Here is a 22,902-nt window from a genome sequence, read left to right as displayed (position 1 = left end):
GACTAACTTTATTATAATCATATACGTATATGGAAATGCCTTTAAAACGCTGTTTACTTCTTAGTTAGGACAAGCGGACAAAGAGCATACATGTCGTCTCAAATTTCCAAATGAGAATTTAATCATCCATCATGAAAAGTCTATAAAAGATTAACAAATATAGTATATGATATGGACGCCGTAGCTATATAGTAGTAGCTAGAATCAGATTCATAGCCCAAAAAAAAAGGACAAGCACAAAAGCAGCTGGATAAACAAAGCCCATTGCACATTAACACCAATAGATCCAACTAAGCACAATACAACTGAGAATAATTCACAAAAGTACAATAGTTTGAAGTATGTTAAAGGAATTACCGCAAATGCAGCAGCCCATGCTTCCTCACTGGCCGTCACAGTATTTGAACTGGGGTCCCATCCCATTCCTGTACGTGCAATGAGCTGGGAGAACGTGCGGTGTTGGGTTTTCATTCGTTGGTATTTTTGTGTAAGTTGTGTCTTGTTGAAACCTCTATTCGTGCGCTTGTTAAACTCCTTCGTAACAGTTGTCCAGGTTCCAGTCTTGAACACACCTTGGGGTATATTCCCTTTTGCATCCTCTTCTAACAACACTTCTATGAAATGCCTCTCAACTGCAGTAGGCCACAACTTCCTCTCCTCCGCATCAGCCGCTCTCTCATCCATCTAAATAAATTGTGGTATACTTACAGCTAATTGTCATTTCGAGTTGTATAATATGGATTAACAAACATTTTAGGTACTCACTAAAAACTACCAAGCAGCAAGCATTAACTTCAAAGTAAGGTCTAAATCTGGAAAGTTATCTTTACAGCATAGAGGATACAGCTAAGTTTGGAATGTAATAGTTGGTTCAATATAAATGATTGTCGGAAATTCTAAGTATAAGCAATATAGAACTCTTGTTCTTAGCAATTAATTGGTTGTTAGGATTGATAACACCGCTCAATATGATATATTAGATACTACTTAACCCAAAAATTTATATTTTACAAGTTTGAATATAATTATATCATATGTATTACACAAATTCTTTAGTTAGTTATTTATTATTGCACATGCAATTTCTGCTTTACCAATGTATACCCAATAATTGTTTACAACTATAAGTGAATTTAAAGCCCCATAACCAAAAAAAAAAAAAAACAAAAACATAGCAAAGGAAAATACAGAGGAAAACCACACACTTGTATTCAATTAAGCACAAATTCATACTCAAATAGAGATAGGTTGAGCAGTGAGTAAAGAAGAGGGGACATAGTTTGTTACATGCCTAATATTTAAGTGATCAATTATAAAGACTATTTTATTATTTATTTAAGTTATTGATATGATGTATCAAAATATAATACACTTTTGTTTACCATGATTGATTAAGATTTTAAAATGTTTCTAGCTGAATAGAATATGCTTATAAAATGATGTCACCAATGAATGTGGTTGGTGACCTGTAAATATAATTCAATAAATTTTGTAGTAGCTTTAATCTTTAACATTACTCAAGTCAAATTATTCTACAAACTCTAGTGAGTCTCAACTCATGTATCTCATGACTTGCCTTTTTTGTTGATAGTGAAGTATTTATTTGTGAGCAACTTATCTAGATTCTTGCAATAAAGTATTACAAATAAAAGGTAATAGCTAAGTAAAATAAGTAAGGGACTCACAAATAGTAGGGGAAAAAAAAACAATAACGTGGCTTATGATAAAGAGCTAAACTCACACCTCATTCACAATAATAAAGGAAGGGAATTTGAACCTTAATTTCTAATGGAAGAAAACAAACCATACTAGAATTGCAAAATCTTAAAAGAGAAACAGTTGGATTATGCCTATTAGTTAATGTAACATTCTGCAAAAGCTACACAATATTTCAGAAAGGAGAATTTTTTGAAATTTGCATGAAAGGGTTAAGATTGACATGCAAAGTCCAGTTTGACTCAGTTGGGAAAGAAATTACTATAATACACAGAAAACCCCTTTTCAAAGAAGGAGAACATGGGACTCACATGCCACAACAAAATATAGACTGCCATTTCCAGTGCAACATAAAAGAGACAAAAAAGTCACAAACCCCATCGGTCAGATCATATATACCACTCAAAAAGATCAAACGGGCATCAGACATTTCTAACAAAGTGGATTAACTTCAAACTCAGGCATTAACTTCAAACTCATTCTAACAAAGTGGCTTAACAAGAATTGCACATTTGAAGAACATGTAATTGTAGATCAAAGTCATAAATTACCCTAATTAATATTTTTCAATTAAACTCAACACCATGGCTCCACAAAAATTGCCTACTTTTTTTTTTTTTTTCAAACATGATGATAAATCCACCAAAATTAACATAAAAAATTAACGCATTAAACCATGTCTACATAGCTTTGAATCATGCAAATGCAGCAATAAACATTGACTGCACTGCCTAGTTCTTGAGAAAGCATGAAAGAAAGCCAAAAATCCAAACTCTTTACTAGTCTGAAGTGAACTAAAAGGAGCCACAACACTACAAACAGTAAAGAAGTCTTGGAACACAGATTGACAAATGTGACCGCAAGTCTGAGAAGAAGGAAAAACTAGGAACATTTTTCATAGCATGTCACCCATGTATATTATATATTAAATTGTCAGACCCAAATCATGATACAAACTGTTAGGCTTTACAATCAAAATCTATTACATGGTATTAAATATAACATCAAAATTAATGTAATCGCATGGTTAGATTTCAAGTTAATCTTAATCAAAATGCATATAAATCAACAAAATTGATAAACGGCCCAACTAAGACAACATGCATGACCTAGGTACAAAATTATTACAATAATACAAGCAAGCAAATGATTCAGTTGCTACGAAATGATATCAATATTTACGCAGACCTACCAGGAAGGGAAGACGGTGAGATTCGCTGTAGGAAGCAGAGCAGGAAGCAAAGGAGGAATCAGCTCTGTATAGCACAACAGAGGAGGTGGAGGATGAAGAGGACACTTCCATCTGAATGAGGATTTCGGACTAAATATGGCCTACGCTGGGTTAATGTGAAAGGATCTGTGTTAGATGGGGATGTGAAAGAAAGCTGCATCGACTAATTAATAAAACTACAAATTTTTACCTGACCAAGGCCTCCACACTGTGTCAGTTTCGCTGTTGGTTAGCACCGAAGTCCTTCGCACTGTTTGGGTTTTGGTTTAGCAACCCAGATTTGTAGGTCAGGGTGGGATATCTTCGTAGGAATTGGGCAAGTGGACAAAATTGATTGACAAATGGTTGGTGATGCGGTGTATGGAGGAGACGCGTATATGCTGGGTGGTTGAGGATTAATGGAGATGGCTTTAATGTAGCTGGGTCGGTGTGAGGAATTATGAAGGTGGGTGAGAATGGCTTGATTCGGTGTGTGGGTGAAGAGATGGAGTTCTTTGGTTATTTGGTAAAGGCGTGAAGAGAGAGACGAAGACAGGAGACAGGAATTGATAGAAAGGCTGAGCAGGTTGGGCCCCATATTTTTCAATTTTATTACTGAATTGCCACGGAAAACGTATTTCTATTGTTTGAAATCAGGCCGGACCGTGTTTTGAAAAGCCCATCGTTTTGAACAACATTTTTTAAACTCAGCGTGAACACAGATGGGCCACCAAACACTACTTTCTGGTTTTGGGCAATATGTTTTGTGGTTTGAAAACTAAACAATAGTGTTTGAACTGGGCTACCAAACGGGCTCCTAATATCTGGAGGAACAAACTCCATCCAAACTGTTAAAGATGAGCAATATATATATATATATCTGTATATATTAAGAGGTTTCAGAAAGTTAGTTATTGTATTTTTTATTTAAAAAATATCCCTAATTTAATTCATTTATCCTTATTCATAAAACATAAAAATGAGGTTAAAATCGTAAATTGATTTAAAAAAAAAAAAAAACTACCCATGTTTATAAAACTACCTCATGTCCTAAAAAAATTTCCACTACTGCATGTACACAACCAAAACTATCCCCATGTTCCTATAAAAAAAACTACCCTATGTTCTAAAAAAAAAAACCTACCACAAGTTCCTATTATAAAAAAGATGTAAATGTACTTTTGGTCTCTACATTTTGGGTTGATTCTCGATTTGGTCCCTAAATTGATTTCGCTCCTAGGTTAATCCCTAATTTCAAAAAATCGCTTTTATTTTGGTCTCTGCTGTCAACCCAGTAACAGAAAAATCTGAGGTGACAAGCAGAATGTACTGTGTGCACAATAAATGCTAACGTGACTAATAAAATAATATTAAAAAAAAATTGATTTGGCATTTTTTAAATGCAATGTTAGCATTTAAAATGGCCAGCATATAAATTAATAAAAACAAAAAACAAAAAAAAAATTTTAATTTATTGATTTTAATTTAAACTTGAAAAATTAAAAACAAAAAAGCTTTAAGAATTTTTTAAATTTGATAAATGAAATTTATAACAATTTTCTAAAATTTTCTTAGTCAACCAGCATAACATCACACAAATTAAAATTTCCAATGTTTAGACAAAAAAAGGGGGGGAAAAAAAACCCAACCAAATACTCTACTAAATAAAAAACCTATTATAAAAAAAAAATAATAATAAAAAAACCAAACTCACAAACCTAACCCAAATATCTCTCTCTACCCCTTGAATTCTCTCACTCTCCGTTTCTCTCTTTGATTTGCACCACTCCAAACCCTCTGCTCCAAACCGAGAGGCCCATGGCAAAAGATACCAATCTCCAAATCTAGACACCCAAGGCCAAATAAAACAAAACTCTTTCTTCGATCTACCCAGAAACCCACATTGTTCTTTCTGATCGAGTTTATGAATTCCTGGGGGTTACGAAATTGAAAGAGATGATTTTTTTTTTTTTGGTGTTTAGTTGCTAAAAGAGTGGGGAAAAGAACCAATCAGATCACTTTTTCTGACCTGGGTTTGTTTTTCCTTGTGGGTGTTGATTTGTTTTAAATTTATGAGTTTGATTTTTTCATGTGGGTTTGATGATTTTCTGGGTTGAAGGTTTCAGGGTTTTATGATTTTCTGGGTTGGATGTTTCGGGGTTTGATAATTTTTGTGGGTTGGAGGTTTGATGATTTTTCTGGGTTGGTTTTTTCACGTGCTTTTGATGATTTCTTCATGTTGGAAGTTTCAGTGAAAGATAGTGATTTTGTATGAATTTGTGCATGTTTATTTGCCAAAAAAAATACAAGAAAAGATAAGAAAACCTTAGATTATTTTAATTTTCTAGGTAACTCGAAAAATATGTTATCCTTGTTCTTTCAAAAATAATAAAAAGAAAATAAGAAAATAATTCAACGTTGGTTGTTGTTGTTGTTGTTGTTGTTTTATTTTATTTTATTTTTATTTTATTTTTTTATAAATGTTATTAAATTATCTATTTTAATAATATTAATGTTTTTTTTAAAAAAAATTTCTAACCTAGTTTTTTTATTAATTTATACACTGATGTAGCATTTTAAATGCTGATGTGGTATTATAAAAATGTCAAATCAAATTTTTAATATTATCTTATTAGTCATATTAATATTTATTGTGCATATTGTGCATTTTATTTGTTGCCTCAGAATTTTTTGTTACTGGGTTGATGGCAAGAGCCAAATTAAAAATAATATTCTTAAATTATTCTGAAACCAAAGATTGCCGTAGGAGTGAAATCAATTTAAGAATCAAATTGAGAATTAATCCAAAATGTAAAGACGGGTGAAATCAATTTAAGAATTAAATTGAGAATTAATTATACGTGCCTGGTGTTTATACTAAAAGTTCATTCATTATACGTGCCTGGTGTTTATATATATATATATATATATAGAAGATTGGCAGACTTGCCCGTTAAAAAATTGGGGCGGGCTCCCCTCCCGTTATAATATCTCCAGTTTTCTCAAGTTTTTACACCAATAAAAGACACGTGGCAAGCAACAAATCCTAAGGTTAGAAAAATCACACGTCAAATACCACTTTTTTCTCTCAATTTTTTTTGTCTTTCCTTCTTCTTCACATCTTTCCCCAACATACCCACCCTAAACGGACCTCATCTACCTGAGCATCAGATGCGTCCAAATTGGCAGATCAGAACTTGATGGCAATGGGTTTGGACTAAAACTGTGGGTTTCACAGCTAAGATTGGCATAGCAAAACAAGAAACCATGGCTGTTTGGATTGACACGGTGGGTTTCATGGCTATGCCGCTATGAGCATCGAGGCTCGTTCTGGTGGAGGCGTGTGAAATTGAGGTCCTCTGGCGAGCTTGGGGAGGTGAGATATCGGGTTTGATATGGATTTCTGGCCGTGGGAGTTCCGATGGGTTGTGGGTTTCGCATGGGACTTCTGAATATGCTTGGAAAGCTGTGAAAGAATCAGCCATGGAAGCTTTGAAAGCTTCCTCAACTTCTTCAAAGCTTTGAAAGCAGCCATATATTCTTCTCTAATCTTTTATTCCTTAATTTTTTGATTCATTTATCCAATTAATTGGCTTTTCTCTTCACATTCAAATCACAATTGAATAAAACCCAAATCAAAACCCCCAATTCATTGTTCTGTTCTCCAACAAAAGTTGTTCCATCAAGCTTTGAAGCTCTTGAAAGAGTTCTTGAGCTTCCTAGATATGGGTCTGGAGTGGCTGATCATTTTGTGATAGTAGAAACCATCAAAATATGATTTTGAAAGATTATTTTTCTTAACAGATGATTGAAGCAAACCCAGAAAAATTTTATTGAAAACTGAAAAAGGTTAAAAGGTGGAGAAAATTATGTGGCTTATTTCTAACCTTAGGATTTGTTGCTTGCCACGTGTCTTTTATCGGTGTAAAAACATGAGAAAACTGGAGATATTATAACGGGAGGGGAGCCCGCCCCTAAAAAATTAGCTAACTATTAATACAAGCCCAAGTAAATGGTTGACAGCTAAGAGTTTGACGCTTACACTTTGACAGCCAAACGTTTAAACTTTCTAGGAGACCGTGATAGAAAAAACTAAAGGTTCATCTTCATCATGTCATCTGCAAAGAATAGCGGACTTCAGAAGAGCAAAAATGCAAAAACAGCAAAAACGAGAAGAAGAAGAAGAAATGGAGATGCAAGCTCAAGATCTGACAGCATCACCGTGGTTGAGAAGCTTCAACAATGGCTGTAAGTATCAAAAAAAAAAAAATCTGAATTGGTTGAATCTCTAAGAAGTAAGAACCGTCCACGGTTTTCAAAGAATAGCGGGTTTCCGGTTAACCCGTTGGACCGTGCGGTCCGGGTTTCAAAACCATGAGTCGCTACAAGCAAATGGCGGGAAAGCTTGGCGCCAAAACCCGCGAAACTCCATTTTTGGTGGCAACCCCTCTATTTAAACCCAACTCATCTTCCTTTCAGTTCCTAAATCTCAGCTTTTGCACATACCCATTTCTCAACCGTTCCTTCTCTAAAGCCCTCAGCCCCTCACCATGGCTCAGCCAGATCTCCAAAACCACAGCACCGAAATCGAAGAACCATCGCTGAAGTTCCCAAAGCTTGGCCAAAACGGCGTCGCTGCTGAAATCTCGAGGGACCCCATTTCACTACTCAGAGTGAAAAAGCTTTCTGAGAAAGCTGTTTTGCCTTCCAGAGGCTCTCCTCTCTCTGCTGGCTACGATCTCTCCAGGTATATGTATACACATATAATCCACAATATTTTCAATGTTTCTTCATCCAAAAAAAGAAAAAAGAAAAAATTGTTTATGGGGTTTTTATGATTTGTGCAGTGCAACGGAGACCAAAGTACCAGCAAGAGGAAAAGCATTGGTTCCAACCGATCTGAGCATTGCAATCCCTGAAGGAACTTACGCTCGTGTTGGTAATTTCTTTCTCTCCTGTGTCTTAAAGGTGTTATTGAGTGTTTTTTTTTTTTTTTTTTTTTTTTTGAGTTTTAGTGAAATGGGTATTTGTGATTTATCTGGGCTCTATGGATAATCATTCATCAATTGCCAACTAAGTTCTAATTAATTGTTTGTTTACTGGTATTAATAGATCTGTTTCCACATAATTTACACTTGAATGTGCATATCTTAATTGCAAATATGTTTTTGTCTTTTCCATTAATCCTTTTATTTTCATTCCCCGTTCCTTTTTTTTTTTTTAATTAAAAAAAATGTGCATGTTTTAGATAATGAAACAGAGTTAACTACTGGCTCTGTTTATAGATTTTTGTTTTGACTTATAACCACGTTGACCAAAAAAAAAAAAAAAAAGAGGATAAAAATGAAACTATGCAACTTGAACATCTATAATTCCAATTGGAAAACTCTTAATTTATATTGTACTAGTAATGTAAGATTTACATTATACACTAAACAAATGTGTACAATATTGTACACATTTGCAGTTAGTTCTGATTATAGATTAATGTTTTGACTTATAACCACATTGACCCAAAAAATAAAAGGACAAAAACGAAATTATGCAACTTGAACATATATAATTTGAATTGAAAAATTGAAAATTCTTAGTTTACATTGTACTAGCAATAAAAGATTGTTTTCGACGGCACAGTTGGTTACCTGGACAAGTAACAAATACTGGTTGCTGCTCAATGGGATGCCTGACTTGTTTGCATTTTGTTGATACTTGATAGTGCCCTCGGCTTTATGTCTGTAATAGGGCAGTAGCTTTTTTGGAGGTGTATGTTGTTTTCCCAGTAGTGCACTCGGGTTTATACTTGTATCTTGTTTTTGCTTATTAATAATATTTCTAGCTTTTATCTCAAAAAAAAAAAAAAAAAAAAAAAAAAGCAATATAAGATTTTGTTTCTTAAAAAAAAAAATTACAATATAAGATTTACATTAATAGTATATGTAAACCTATAATTTACCCACTGAAATTTATGATTAACAAAATTTTATTTTGCAAAAACACCCAATAGGGTTGGTCATTTGCAAAAATACTCTAGGGTTTCAATTCTTATTTATAACTCTTTGAGGTTTCTATATTCGCAAAATGGATCCATGGGACTAACTTCCATTAACTCTTATGTACTTACACAAAAAATTGATGTTTTAGTATGATAAAAACCATCATTGAACAAGGTCATAAGTTGAAATTCGATCTTGTCTATCAAACAAAAACACTTATTGGAAGACATCTCATATCTTTGCCGTAATTCCAACACCACCCCTCCACAGAGGTAGCATTGTCATTTTGATCGCTTCAAAATTTAAAGTCTTCTTTGTTAGAAGTTTGGGAAGGATACAAATACCGGCCAATATTTTTGGACCCATCAAATAGGGTTTCCTTAATTAGAAACGTGTCATCCTCATCCTTCTCTAAAAAGGAAACAGATTACTTGGTAGACAATAAAACACACCCAGTAAAGGAGTCTAGAGGGGTTGTAACTTGCAACACTCCTACGTTACAAATAGTAGCCCCTAATTAAGTCGGTTCCCTTCTTTATAGCATTGCTCTTCAAAATTATTTGCCTCCACGATCAATCAATAAACAAACATGGGGAGGTTAAGGTCCTATTCCTATCTACCACAAGACTTGTTGGAAGAAATTCTCACAAGGCTTCCAGTGATCTCTATAATACGTTTCAAGTGTGTAAACAAGTCATGGTACAATCTTTTCGAAAACCATACTTTCATTGCCAAACACCATCGCCACCATTCTTCTCAAAAAAATTCAAGTCTTCTTGTTGAGGTTGAAGATAGTACCAACACCACCCAAAGGTCTGTCATGTCCCTGCACATAGCTGATGGTCTTGATTCTGGAGTCAGTCTGGGCATGCCATTTATTCCAGAGAGATTGGTATATATATCTGATTGCATCAACGGAATAATTTGCTTAAGAGAATTAAGCTCACGCTTGTTCTTATGGAATCCAGCAATTAGAGAATATAAGGCCATTCCCAATCCTCCTAGTCATGTCCATAGTCCATCTAATGTTTGCTACGATTATCCCACATTTGCATTTGGTTATGATCACATATCTAATGACTATAAGCTGGTTCAGATTGGTACTTATTCGACAGTTCTATATGACTTAATTGACCAGATTTTACATCCAGTTGTTCATATTTTCACCCTAAGTACTGATTCCTGGAGGCAAATCGACACGGGTTTTGATCATTCAATCCTTAATTTTCCTGGTGAATGTAGTAATAACTTATACTTTAATGGAGTTTATCATTGGCCTGGTTGTATCATATTGGACAAACACGGACGACATTGTGAGGTCATTGTATGCTTTGACATGAGGGATGAAGTGTTTCAAATAATGAAGATGCCAAATCTTGGTGATATTTCACATATTGAGAAGATTTGGAAAACTGCAGCTGTGTTAAATGATTGTGCTGCTTTGATTATTTATGATTTAAAACAGACAAAACAGTTTGATATATGGGTGATGAATGAATATGGGGCCGAGGAGTCTTGGACCAAACAATTTGTAATTGGATCCCTCATAGTAGAATTAACATTGCATGATCAGCTTCTTCTAGTAGATGATAAGCTTGCTTTAATTAATGACAAAGGACATATACTATTGTATGACTTCGGAGCTCAGGAAATTAAGCATCTTCAACTTAGAAATCTTCCAGGCTCAGTTTTTGTATCACAGGCTATTACTTATGTGGAGAGTCTAGTTTCAGTCACAAGAGGAAAGGTGGAGGCCAAGAAGAGAGGATAGAAAAACTCTATTCTTAACAGAGTCATTTGTTGCAAATAGGGTTTTGATCTTGGCACCATTGAGGACCATAATGGATAGCTCTGTATAATCCAACGTGCCTCATGAAGATTGGGTGATGGATTGCAACACCTGCATCTCAGAGGATTGGGTAGACCTTTTTGCATACCATCTCAACTATTCCTTCCTTTGGTATTTACTTTGGTCTAGGAAGACATACAAACTTTGGTTATTGCTTAGGATATGTATTTTCACTTTGTGCTACACTGAACCTGAAGAGTAGCGGTACAGTGGTCAGCAAGTCTATGATCACCACTGCTAATTATGATTGAATATTTCCCATATAGATCTTAATCAAAGATACTAGAATCTGTTATTTGGAGTCCATCAATCCTTGTATGTATTGGTGAGCATCTTTGCTTGTTTATTTATTTATTTATTTATATTCAACCTGTGAATGTTTTACATAATGAAAGTATGAAACAGAGTTGAGTACTACGGACTCTGCTTATTGATTTTAGTTTTCTTTTCATATAGCTATGTTGACAAAAAAGCAGGAATTAAAAAAATATAAAAAGGAAGAGAGAGAAAGATAAAAGGAAACAACTGACTTAACTTGTATTAATGGAATATATGGAGCTATACAATGACATAGTAAACAAAATAATTTTTTTTGGACAAAGTTTAACTCCAAACTGGTTTACATAACACACATAGATAGTCTTACAAACTGCCACATAGTGAGTTGGAGGAAATAACTCCAAACTGGTTTGGGGCAAAACTTTGTCATGTTTTTGGCCCAACATAATCCCGCAGGGCTGGAATATGGCTTACTTCCCCAATTTTTCATTTCAAGTATAGCATTTATTTGTGGAGTAATTAGTAGACATCTCACTTGGACAAGGAGGTGAATCCCATGGAAGATTAGATCTCCAAGCATCATTTGAAGGCAAATTGAAGGGAAATCCAATTGATTGGATGGTTTCCCACTGGTTATTGAGGGCTGCACCTTGGTTCTTCCTGAGGCCTGACACATCCTCTCCTGTGCCCAAGTTTTCTTGCATCTCCTGTGGCAAACTGATTGAGAAGCCACTAAACTGCTGTGGTGGCCCTTCGAAGTCTGTAGTCCTAGAGGCATTACTCACATCACCAATTAAGGCAGGGTTCAAAAGCATTGAAGTGGTATCAACTGCACACTTCATGGGTCCCGACACTTCAAGTGGAGAGAACATGAAGCCACTTTGAAGGTCTCCATTAGAAGCAGGAAATAGGGAAGGCTTATAGACTGTAGGATTAATGGGCTTACAAGGAATATCAAAAGCAGAGAAGCTGCTAGTAGGGGCTTGTTGCAAGTCATTAGTACTGCAAAATTGAATGGCAGACCCAATTTCAGTTGTGCAAGAGATGTTCTCTGAACTGAACTGAGTGCGGTTTGTACCTTGAGTGAACATATCAGATACCAAAGTTTCTGGTAGTGGAGAGACCCAACAGTGAGAAAAAGCTCTTTGTGCCATAGAGTTTGTTTTCTTAAATATCCTGCAAATTGCCCAGGAATCCTGTGGTGCCAATGGGAAAACAATGATTTAGTATACATATATAAAGTAGAGTATTAGGATCCAGAAATGCTTTTAAAGAAAAAATAGGAGATGGACAATTATACAACACATACATTTGCAAAAATGTTTTTATCCAAGAGCTTCTTTGGTGGTGCTGATTCTGTGAGAGAAGGTAACCGAAATTCATGCATCATCCAATCAGTTTTTATCCCTTTGGCAGCTCTACCCCTGTAGAAGACAAGGGACTTCTTCAAACCAATGCATTTGGTGCTATCAGAGGAGTATACAGGCCGGTCAGTCCCAGTGGCCTTCCAGAACCCAGCTCCAGTCACTCGGTTTGGCCGTGCACTGTTCCTGTATTTCCTGTCCCTTGGGCAGTAGAAATACCACTCTTTCTCGCCACTAGCTGCCAGCTCTTTTGAAGAAAAAATTGACATGGTAACTATTCATTAGGTTCACTATTCATCAAAACTTGAACAAAATCATAACTACAGAAAGTTTATCCGCAAAAGTTTCAAGAAAGACAAAATCAGTTACAAAGCTCTAAGACTAAACATACTTTGGAAAATATTATTGTACACAAAGCTATCTAAGTACAGTGATGATGTTAGACTTTTGTTTGCTATCTAAACATGACATGAAACTCTACACCAAACTAGATGGACTTCCTAGCTATTTGAATAGTTTTAACAGTGATTACAATTGATAATATTCTATAGCAAGAAAACGAAAAGAAATTGCTCTTGTTGCTAGGCAGCTAAGCAATGAGAAGAAAGGAAATGCTTTGCAGCCTAACCCAACATAAAAGAACAAGTCAGACAAGGAAGATAAATCAAGCAGTCAAACTGTGAGTAGGACCATGCACTAGGGAGGGACTATCTTACTTGGAAGATCCCATGGATCATACTTGTAAATATCAACTTGCTTGATTAGCTCAATAGGGAGAGCTCGCTGCTGAACTTTTCTCTTGAGGTAAAACCCAACAAGCTCCTCATCTGTTGGATGAAACCGAAAACCAGGCAATATCACATCATCAACCTTATCAACATCGTTCTTCTCATCCATTTCCTCTCCTTTATAAATATTGACGGAGTTGAAGAGGTAAAATATGCACTAGAATCGCAAGGAACTTAAAAATAAATATTTTCTTATAGCCACCACCAAAATGCTAAACAAAGTAGGCTTTGTACTAAGAAAAGAAAATTTGGAAAACTAAAGCAGACCCCCTCAAGTGTCAAGTCTTTAAGAACAACTAATTCAACAGTATTAACTGCTCAAACTATTAAGCAAAACTAATACCATGAACTCAAAGGAGCACTAGTTCACAGTACAGTTCTCTTAGTTCAAAGCCATTTATGCATCCTAAGAAGAGGTCTGCTTCCGAAGCTTCAGCCGTCCTTTCAGGGTGACTCCAATGGAAATTGGATTGTGTGTTTTCACGAAAATCACGATGACTTAGTGAGAAGAAGCCTAAGATAAGCTGTCTTAAGAAACAGCTACCAAGGAACACAAGTCAAGAGAATAGGACTAATTAATTTAAGTTCTCACTTGGCCTTAATTTGAACCTCATATATGGTAGTTTTAAAATCCAAATTAAGGATCTCAATGACTACAAAATCAGCAGCTTCCAGGATTCTATAGACCAAATTGTTTTCATACGTCCTCATATTCAATAGTCATTGATACGTCCCCACTTTATCTTCAACAAATCAAAAACAAGACGACAAAGCAAGTTTCTTATGTCATGTATATAATAATATTTTATTTGTTTTCCTTTAAAATAATCTTTGATTCAATTGTTTTTTTGTGAACTGTTGGATGGAGCAACTTCCAATATAGAAAGCTGAAATTCATATTCAATCTTAAAAAAATTCTCAGCAAATTCCATTGAGGAAAATATAAATTTTGGTGTCCTCGATCCAACAATACCATTTCTATTCCATTCTTCAAGGGCTTCTATTCCCTTCATTCTCTCTGCCACATATGAACAATGTGACATGTCAGTGTGGACAAGTTTGGACTCTTGGTGATTCCTCAACTGAGAATTAGGGAAAGTGGGACCAATTAAGAATTAATTAATTTGAAATATACTAATATAGTAAATAACCATTTGACCCTTTGAGGGGGCATCCACCAAACTTCCTTTCTTAGGGCAGCTGAACTTTTCCCACCTCTAGTTTATTGATCTACTACTTGGCAAGCTAAGCCAAAGTCCAAAAACACCACTCTCTCTCTCTCTCTCTCTCTCTCTCTCTCTCTCTCTCTCTCTCTCAATAATAATTTTATGTTGATTTCTAATTATATGTACAATTAATTAATCAGAATGTAATGACTTATATATTTTTCTAGAACGACAGCTTTGTACTAAGATATATCATATATTTCTCTCACACAAATTTTCTTTTCATTCTATTCTTCCTTTTTTTTCTACAGAGTGCCAGTATAAGAGCAATAACAAAAACCAAGCCTCAGTCACCTTATTTTGGGATAAGTTATTGGTCCTCAAGAGACTAATCAAAGTCAACCACATGTATAAATATTCTTGACACATAATATGTACATGAACTTTAAGCAGAAAAGGGTGAACAAATAACCTATAAAGCACTGTTATTCAGAATCTTTTACACAGCAAAAAAAATAACAAGAAAAATCTAATTGTTTGATAGTTGAAGTTAGAGTAGACCCCTGCACTATTTTACAGTCAACATGATGACTAATATAGAAGTTATTGTTTGTAAAATGCACAGTAAGACAGAATGACCAATAAGGGATTGTTACATGGCCTAAGCACATGAGAGGACATTTTCATTGTATGATCAAAATTTTCATTTATGAATTATGATAAAGTGGCTACTAATCTGCCCCCAAAACCATGGGAGGGCCAAGACAATATGACATATTGACATTATAACTACCCTGCCCTCATAATTCTTTTGCCAACGCCAGCAACATTTTCCCAGATATACTAGAAGGTAATGGCAAGGTTAGGCAGACAGTTTTGCTCAAGGCTTAATGTATTAAATTGCATTGTTTAGGGTAAAATTGGACAGTTTACCAAATAGTAAGAAAATGGCAGTTGAACCACTTAAATTTTGGTTTGACTAATGCTGCCATCTGACATTAAAAAAAAAAGTGAGGGAAATTATTTTCTTGATTAGCCACAGTTTATAATTTAGGTATGATTTACATAGTGGAAATGAAATTAGGCAAGGGGTAAAAACTGAAAATTGGGAAAATATTGACAAATTTTCCATGGGTTAGATTGTCAACCTGGCATTTACTATAGTAATATGGACCTAAAAAATTTCTCCCAATATACCAGAAGAAATCAGCTGCATAATAATTAAATTGACACATTTAGTCAAATTCTAGAATTTGGTAACCTGCACTCTAATTGTGTGGATCTCTTTTAACAATACAAGATGCCATTTCTCTATATATTATTGGCAACATTTTAAAATTTAAATACATACCCTTCTTCTTTAGTTAAAATTCATTCACATTGAACCATTAGATAATTAACCTTAATTTTCTAAGAGCTTGCCATTACAATCTCAAGCACAAGTCAATCCCCTTGATTTTATGAACATTGGAATAAGAAATTCTCAATTTCAAAACTATTTAGTAATGTGCTTGACCCGGTTTTGAGATGCCGCATTTCAACTTAAGAGTAGGTGGGCACTGGACTCCCCTAATTTCTCAAACAAAATGGTAGCACAAAGACATATCTGCTCATGTCAACTACTATTTTTTCATATTTTTGTATTGATAAAAAATAAGAAGCCCAAATGAATGCCGAGAGTGCAATTGGTAATCTTTTGTCGTCAAATAAAGGATTAGGGATCAAATCGTGCCTACACAAAAAAGAAATCAATATTGAATCTTGCCTACGCCAAAAAGAAATCAATTAGTATCTTAGCTAGACAACAAATAGCAATCATTATGAAACGGAAATCATAGATTTAAATCCTATCATATTTATTAAAAAAAAATTGGGAATCTCAAATCAGTGAATCACTGTGCTAATTATAAAGAAATTGATCATTGCTTAAGTTTGCTAACCATGTCTGCCATATGGATAGCAAACTATTACCTATTAATGAATTGGTGACGATCTTTAGAGTCAAATGGCCAACTGGGAACTCCAAATTTACTCAACTTCCTAAGTGTAGCCCTCGTTTGAACTTTGAAGCCTTTCTTGTCTGTTCCTTGACCTAGGGTTTGGAACCCATGCGTGCAACATAAGTTGAAAAATGGGTCAAACTCTTTTAACCAAAGCGTTCCAACCTCTTTCTTTGTGAACATTAACCTCCAAAGCATAATCACGTTCCCAATGTAGCAAATCCACATTAGAGTTATTGACTAATACATGATTTCTATAATTTAGCACCATAATTTAGGTGGCCTAGCTCCAAAATAGTTTTCATAGACTACCCAAATTCCATTATCACTTAAAATTATTATGCTTTAAATTTTGTGCAATTTCCATTAAAAAAAAATGTGTGCAATTTTTATGTGCATGTGAATGAGCTTATTTTCATCAACTTAGTTTGTTTATTATGTTAAAGTATAGTTATAACTTATAACTTGAAAAAAGTGAGACTTTAAAAAACTGTATATTCCCTTTTAAGGTAAAAATAAGTTGAACCAAACAAGCTAACCCTACATTCCATTCCAATGCAGTGTATTATATACTCATGCATTTTTTTCAACCATTCAACGTAAATTACGACTCATTTAGGGGCTTATAGTGGTCAATTTTGGCACCAGATTCATGAGATGAGTAAACTTCATAAAACCAAACATTAGTCCAAGCTGGTTGGCTAAATATAATTTTAAACCTCTTCACTCAAGAAAATGATGAACAGCTCAAACAAGAAACAAAAGAAAAGAACATGGACACATGGCTAAATTACTTTTAAACCCCATTGTCCCGGAATATTAATTGCCTTCTTGTGCCAGATTCCTTACTTTTTTTAATTATTCTTTCTTCTTTTCATATAATTTATCCTATTAAGTATTGACCATGGTAACTTAGAACCTTGGTTGCATATGATCAATCTGAAAGGAATTCTATTATTCAATATCTTTTTTAAAAAGGAAAATTCGAACCACTATGCATTATTCTATAAGCATTCAACTTTAATTAAGTGATAATTTTACGAGCATTCAGCTTGATTCAGCCAAAAAAGTTCTATAGGCTTGCGACCCTCTAAGATGATTCATTCATGGTGGATTGCTTCCAAAATCAATTTTAATTGCTGATTTATGTAATTAAACCTCCCCTACCATACATCACTTTTGTAATGTTAATCCTGAGTCTTTTGCCTTATGTTAATGAAAGTATCAAAAAAAAAAAAAAAACAAAAACAAAAACAAAAACAAAACAAAACAAAAGTTTTGTGTTTTGAATTGGATTGCTTATACAGCCCTAGTGAAAACTACAGCAGATTCAATTTAATTATAAATAAATAAATAAAGGAATTTCAAGGTAGTGGTCAACAATAACAACTATGCTAATATATAGCTCCATTATCAACTTGGAATTGAAATTTAACTACTAGTATTGGAATTAAAGAGAAATCCAATACCTTGATTATCGTTTTAATTCATGTTTTGCTGTATATTGAATCATATATTGTGTCTATCTATTAGGCCGAGGTTGATCTCTTTGAAAGTAACCTTCCATCAATATCATATGACTTTATAATCCTATTAAACCTAATTGCTTAACTAGTAAGTCACTATTTTGAACCTTATCTGAGCAATAAAATAAATAAATACTATAAAGCTTCAATCGCGGTTGGCCTTTCATCTTATATACCATGATATATTCTTGTTTTTTATCTGGAAAACCTTAATGAAAAACTACGAAACTTTATGAAAAAATGTTGTTTTTGATTTGGAAAACTTTAATGAAAAACTTCGAAACAGTATGAAAAATATGATTTAGACCCCAAAGCTGTAGTTAGCGGGATTAATCATAACTTAATACAAAGTTAGCAATTCACCAATTAATATACCGCGATAATAAATCACCACAATCTCAAAAATAATAAAATAAAGCAATAAAAAGCTCATATAATTTGATGATGAAGTGAAAAACTTTGAAGAACTCTTCAATGGGAAAGCATCCTGGCTTTCAATATGGGCTCTCAAGAAAGTATACAAGCATTCTTGTCTTGAAATCAATGGAGTCAATACCGTACCGAAAGCTGTATTGGTTTGGCCAGCGGTACGATATATTTCAGATATCGGTCAATGTACCTTTTTTGTATGTATGTATGTGTGTGTATATTATAATAAATATAAAATTTTACCATAAAATATTCCCTCAATTCAAAACTAATTATTCATGGTTTTAGACTTTAGTATCAATTAAAAAAAAAACACACACACACACACAAAATAAAAAAATAGAAATCTTAAAAGTTACCATTGTATACTAAAAAAACAAATATAAAAAAAAAAAAAAAAAACATTTTTCTATACTTGCCGGTACGCCCAGTACCGGCCGGTATTGCCCAAAATTAGCCGGTATAGCCGGTATTTAAACCAATATGAAACGTTGATATTTTGATACTAGTATACATACTGGTACAGTACATACCGGCCGGTACGGCTGGTACCGGTATGGTATTGACTACCTTACTTGAAATTCGTGCATCAAATTTACTCACTTACCCTTGACGTAACTCTAAGTAATGTTTCACCACTTAATAACTTGTTATAGAATTTATATTTTGAAAATCGTACCATTGATTTTATATGCTCTTAACATTCATGCCAATTTTCATATCAGTTGGATATTATTTACCATTTGATACATAAATTCATCTTTTATGCATTATTTTAAACTTCAAAAACTTGAATTTAAATAATTGATTGATGACATGGTTATTAATCTTTGATCACCTTGAAATTTTGCAAGCATGGAGAGTATACGAAGATAATATAATTTAACAGTGAATTTGTCAAAATTCACATCTATTTAAAAAATATTTAATGTAACATTGCTTAGAATGACAGTACCAGGTACAACTTGCTTAGTGTTTAATGTGTGTATATACGCACACATATAAAACACTATTTTAAATCAGTATTCATGTAAAAGAAGAAATCTTGTTACCATAATCTCGCTAAAACAAGAGTTAGGTAGAAGTTCGCACAACGTTGTGTGAACTTCTACCTAAATTTAATGATCGCTTAGGTGAGTTCTGATTTCGCTCGACCAAATCTTATGTTCTTCAACATCTTCAAACAGTTCTTTGAAAAACTTTTATGACCTAACTTAATTACACCTGTTTTTAACACTTAAAAAACCTTCATTGACACCTAAATTAGCACATGGAATATGCCAATTTAAATTCTAAAAATTTCATTTTTCTTTTCCGTGTGATTGAGTTTATGTGAGAGGGTCTAAATCCAAATCCATAGAATAATATGGGAAATTTGTATTCAACTTCCAGATTATTGGGAAAGTATAATATCAGTATGATTGTGAAGTTTAACATTCTAAAATGGTGTTTGTTAACTGGAAGCAAAAAAGTAAAAAACGCAACACGGAAACACGTAAACAAAATTGGACTTTAACAATAATATGATACATGAATGACTGGTAGCAATTGATGGTGGAATTAACAAGCTGAATAGATTGATGGGATTTTGAAGGCAAATGATAGCAATTTACATAGTAATTGAAAATAGATTTATTCCTTTTTTTTATAGGGATAATAGAATTATTCTTAATACACTATTAATCATGAATTCATGATGATGAATTGATGGTGACATGTAATGTAATTAAAATAATAAAGATAGTTCTTGTATTTATCCCTAATATAGACCTTGTCTTCTGTATGCATCCAAAACAATTGACAACGATTGAGATTTGGTGGTTAATTTTGCAGGGACTTGATGAAATCATCTAATGTTATGCTATTGTGAATTTGTGATACTCTGGAATTATATGAATTGATATTTGATTAAATATGAGTGAAGGTTGCATGGGAGTGTTCACAAAACCATATTTGTGCACCTAATTGTAACTTAACTAGTCTTTTGAGGTATAATGCATATGTGACAAGTGATTGTGACAGTTATTTTACGAAAATGTTTTAGAATCAATGGAATCATGATCTTATCTTTCAATTATTTTCTTTTAATTCAGTTTGTATCATGTTTTGATTTAAAATAAGATGTATCTAACTTCCTCATATACAATACGCGTGTGTTCAAAGACTCTATCTCTTTCCTTGCTAGGTACAAATGACACAAAAGGGAAAAAAAATTAAAAATAGGAAATTAAGTATGCAAGATAAAGAGAAGACAATTGAAAAAGATGACAATTACTATCACCAAAAAAAATGCAGGAATTGTCCTATTAATTTGTCATCTAATTAATAATATCTTACTTAAGTATATAAAGATAAGGAGTCCAAATCTTCTATCCTACTTTTCCTGCTCCACTCTATACTTCACCAAATAAATATTGTTATTACTACTATTAATTAATAACTGTAGTATTAATAAGTCAATAATGATAGTATTTAATTAACTAAGTGAACACATGACAAGTATTTATTTGGTGGAGTATAGAGTGGAGCAGGAAAAATGGGACATAAAATTTGGACTCAAACATAAGCGGCACAGCACAGCATATAACTTAATCTCCGTGTAAGAACAAAACAAAAGACATATAGCCGACGTATAAGAACCGCACCAAGACAGTAACATTAGCATCATCAAAGCCATCAACTAAAGTCTAAAACTCCATGTTCACACCTATTCATACACAAAGTTCCACTATAATGCCAGGTAAATCTTGAATATAAGAACTAGGAGGTTCACTTCATTTGAAATGGACCCATTGCATGATTCAAATTAAATATTATAAATTTAAAGGTATATCCAATATTACCTTCATTAAAATTTTAAATAACTTGACACTCGATATATGATCAAATCTAAAAGAATAATGCTAGAGGTACAAATTATTATACAAAAATTTTTACAAACTACTAATGTGGTGAGTGATTATTGGTAATTAAAAATGTGATATTAATGGTGATCTAAATAAAAACCAATAAGATGTTAACTATATTAACATTTTGTAAAAATATTATAAAATAATTTGTAGCTGTAGCATTGCTCAATCTAAAAATTAAAAATCTTACTTGTAGAATAGAGTCTCTCAATTTAAGTGTTCAATTATAACCTTAACTTTATTTATGCGAGTTAGGACTCCGTACTATTATTGCAAAATCAAGGAAGGGCAGTTATCTTTAGAGTTTAGACTGCAACTTTGAAGCATATGGCATCCAAAGAAAAAAAGAATAAAAATTTTATGTTTGAGAAGTAATATTAGTCCAAACAAAAATCAACAGCAATAGTACCAATAGGATGATGGCAAGCAACACTGGTAGAAGCAACTTTGCTAATAAATTTTTGCAAGTTTGAAAGATAAGGGAGAAAGTGCATTAATACTTATTAGGGAATCCTGACTTTGCTGTTTTATTTATTTATTTATATATAGGATAGTATTTTGAGTCTAAGATGGATATGATAGTATTTTGAAATAAAGGCATCCTCTTCATGCTGATTATTTTTTATTATCAAGATAATTCACCAATTAATTTTTTGTATAAGAACTTTATCAGTTAAATTAACTGAAATACTTTTGACTTAATTGTCGAAAGATCTGTTTAACTTGCATGCAGGCTCCACGTGTATGGGTGTTTGGATCATACATATATAACAGGACAAGTGTTTCGTTTAAACTATTGACCTATTGTTAAAAAAAATAAATTATTTTAAAAAAATGTCCTTATTGGAGATTCGAGACATAGGCAAACAGACAAGCTTTGAATGGGCCCAATTTTGAAGCGTAGGCCCACATATTTGGGGTTTAAATCTGCACTTCTTTGGCTCCAATCATATTATGGCAATTGTTTGGGTTCAAGAAAATTAACTCCTAGTCTACGATGGTCAAATTAAGTTCAAGGATTTATAAAACATTTCTTTTGCTAGGAGAAGATAGAAAGGTAGAAAATTCTTTTTCTATTTTTATTTTTTTGAGATGAAGATAGAAACATATAACATTCTTTTAAATGGTATTTTTCAAAGAACAATGCAAGATAGAAAAAAAAAATTTACAAACTTTTTCACAACTTATTTAGATAATAAGTTGTTATTATTTATTAGAATAACATCATTTTCTTATACACTCACTACTATCATAATTTTTATAATGTATTAATCATATCAGGTCACATCTCAATTGTGGATTTGAAAAATTTTGCATTACTATTTATTGATTCTCATAGGGTCTCACATCACTTAATGTCCCTTTTTATAAGCGCTGAAACTATACTTCTTTTAACTGATTTCAATGCCCCTTTTAATTGGTCGAAGGGTTACAAGTGCTCTCGTGCCTGGTGCATGTAACAGCAGTGTATGTCTTGCAAGACCTTCCTTGCAAGAGTAAGGTGGCCTCCCCCCGAGTGAGGTTTTTGAACAAAACTTAGTGATGGCAGAAGAACTAGAAACACTATGGCAGAAGCTATCTCTCATAGAGGAGGAAGACGAAAACATTGTTTTAGGGAGTAGTAGCACAAAAGCATTGAAGGAGCTTGGCAAAAACTGTCCAGTGATGAAAAT

The 22,902-nt window shown here is 33.5% G+C and overlaps 2 protein-coding genes across 2 annotated transcripts; one reads left to right on the top strand and one right to left on the bottom strand.

Annotated features, from left to right (window-relative positions):
• Window positions 1-9,508: 9,508 nt before the first annotated feature.
• Window positions 9,509-10,690, top strand: LOC112039984 (F-box/kelch-repeat protein At3g06240). Its single transcript, XM_024072886.2, has one exon. The coding sequence runs from the start codon at window positions 9,509-9,511 to the stop codon at window positions 10,688-10,690; it is 1,182 nt and encodes a 393-aa protein (XP_023928654.2).
• A 590-nt stretch (window positions 10,691-11,280) lies between these two features.
• On the bottom strand, window positions 11,281-13,780 carry LOC112040201 (protein FEZ). Its single transcript, XM_024073101.2, has 3 exons — window positions 13,128-13,780; window positions 12,357-12,658; window positions 11,281-12,243 (listed from the first exon to the last, which is right to left on the bottom strand). The coding sequence occupies exons 1-3, from the start codon at window positions 13,306-13,308 to the stop codon at window positions 11,539-11,541; spliced, it is 1,188 nt and encodes a 395-aa protein (XP_023928869.2). The 5' UTR covers window positions 13,309-13,780; the 3' UTR covers window positions 11,281-11,538.
• Between the last annotated feature and the right edge of the window lie 9,122 nt (window positions 13,781-22,902).

Source organism: Quercus suber, unplaced genomic scaffold, assembly GCF_002906115.3.
Source record: "Quercus suber isolate HL8 unplaced genomic scaffold, Cork oak 2.0 scaffold_5, whole genome shotgun sequence".
NCBI lineage: Eukaryota > Viridiplantae > Streptophyta > Magnoliopsida > Fagales > Fagaceae > Quercus > Quercus suber.
This window is presented reverse-complemented; position numbering and strand designations above follow the sequence as displayed.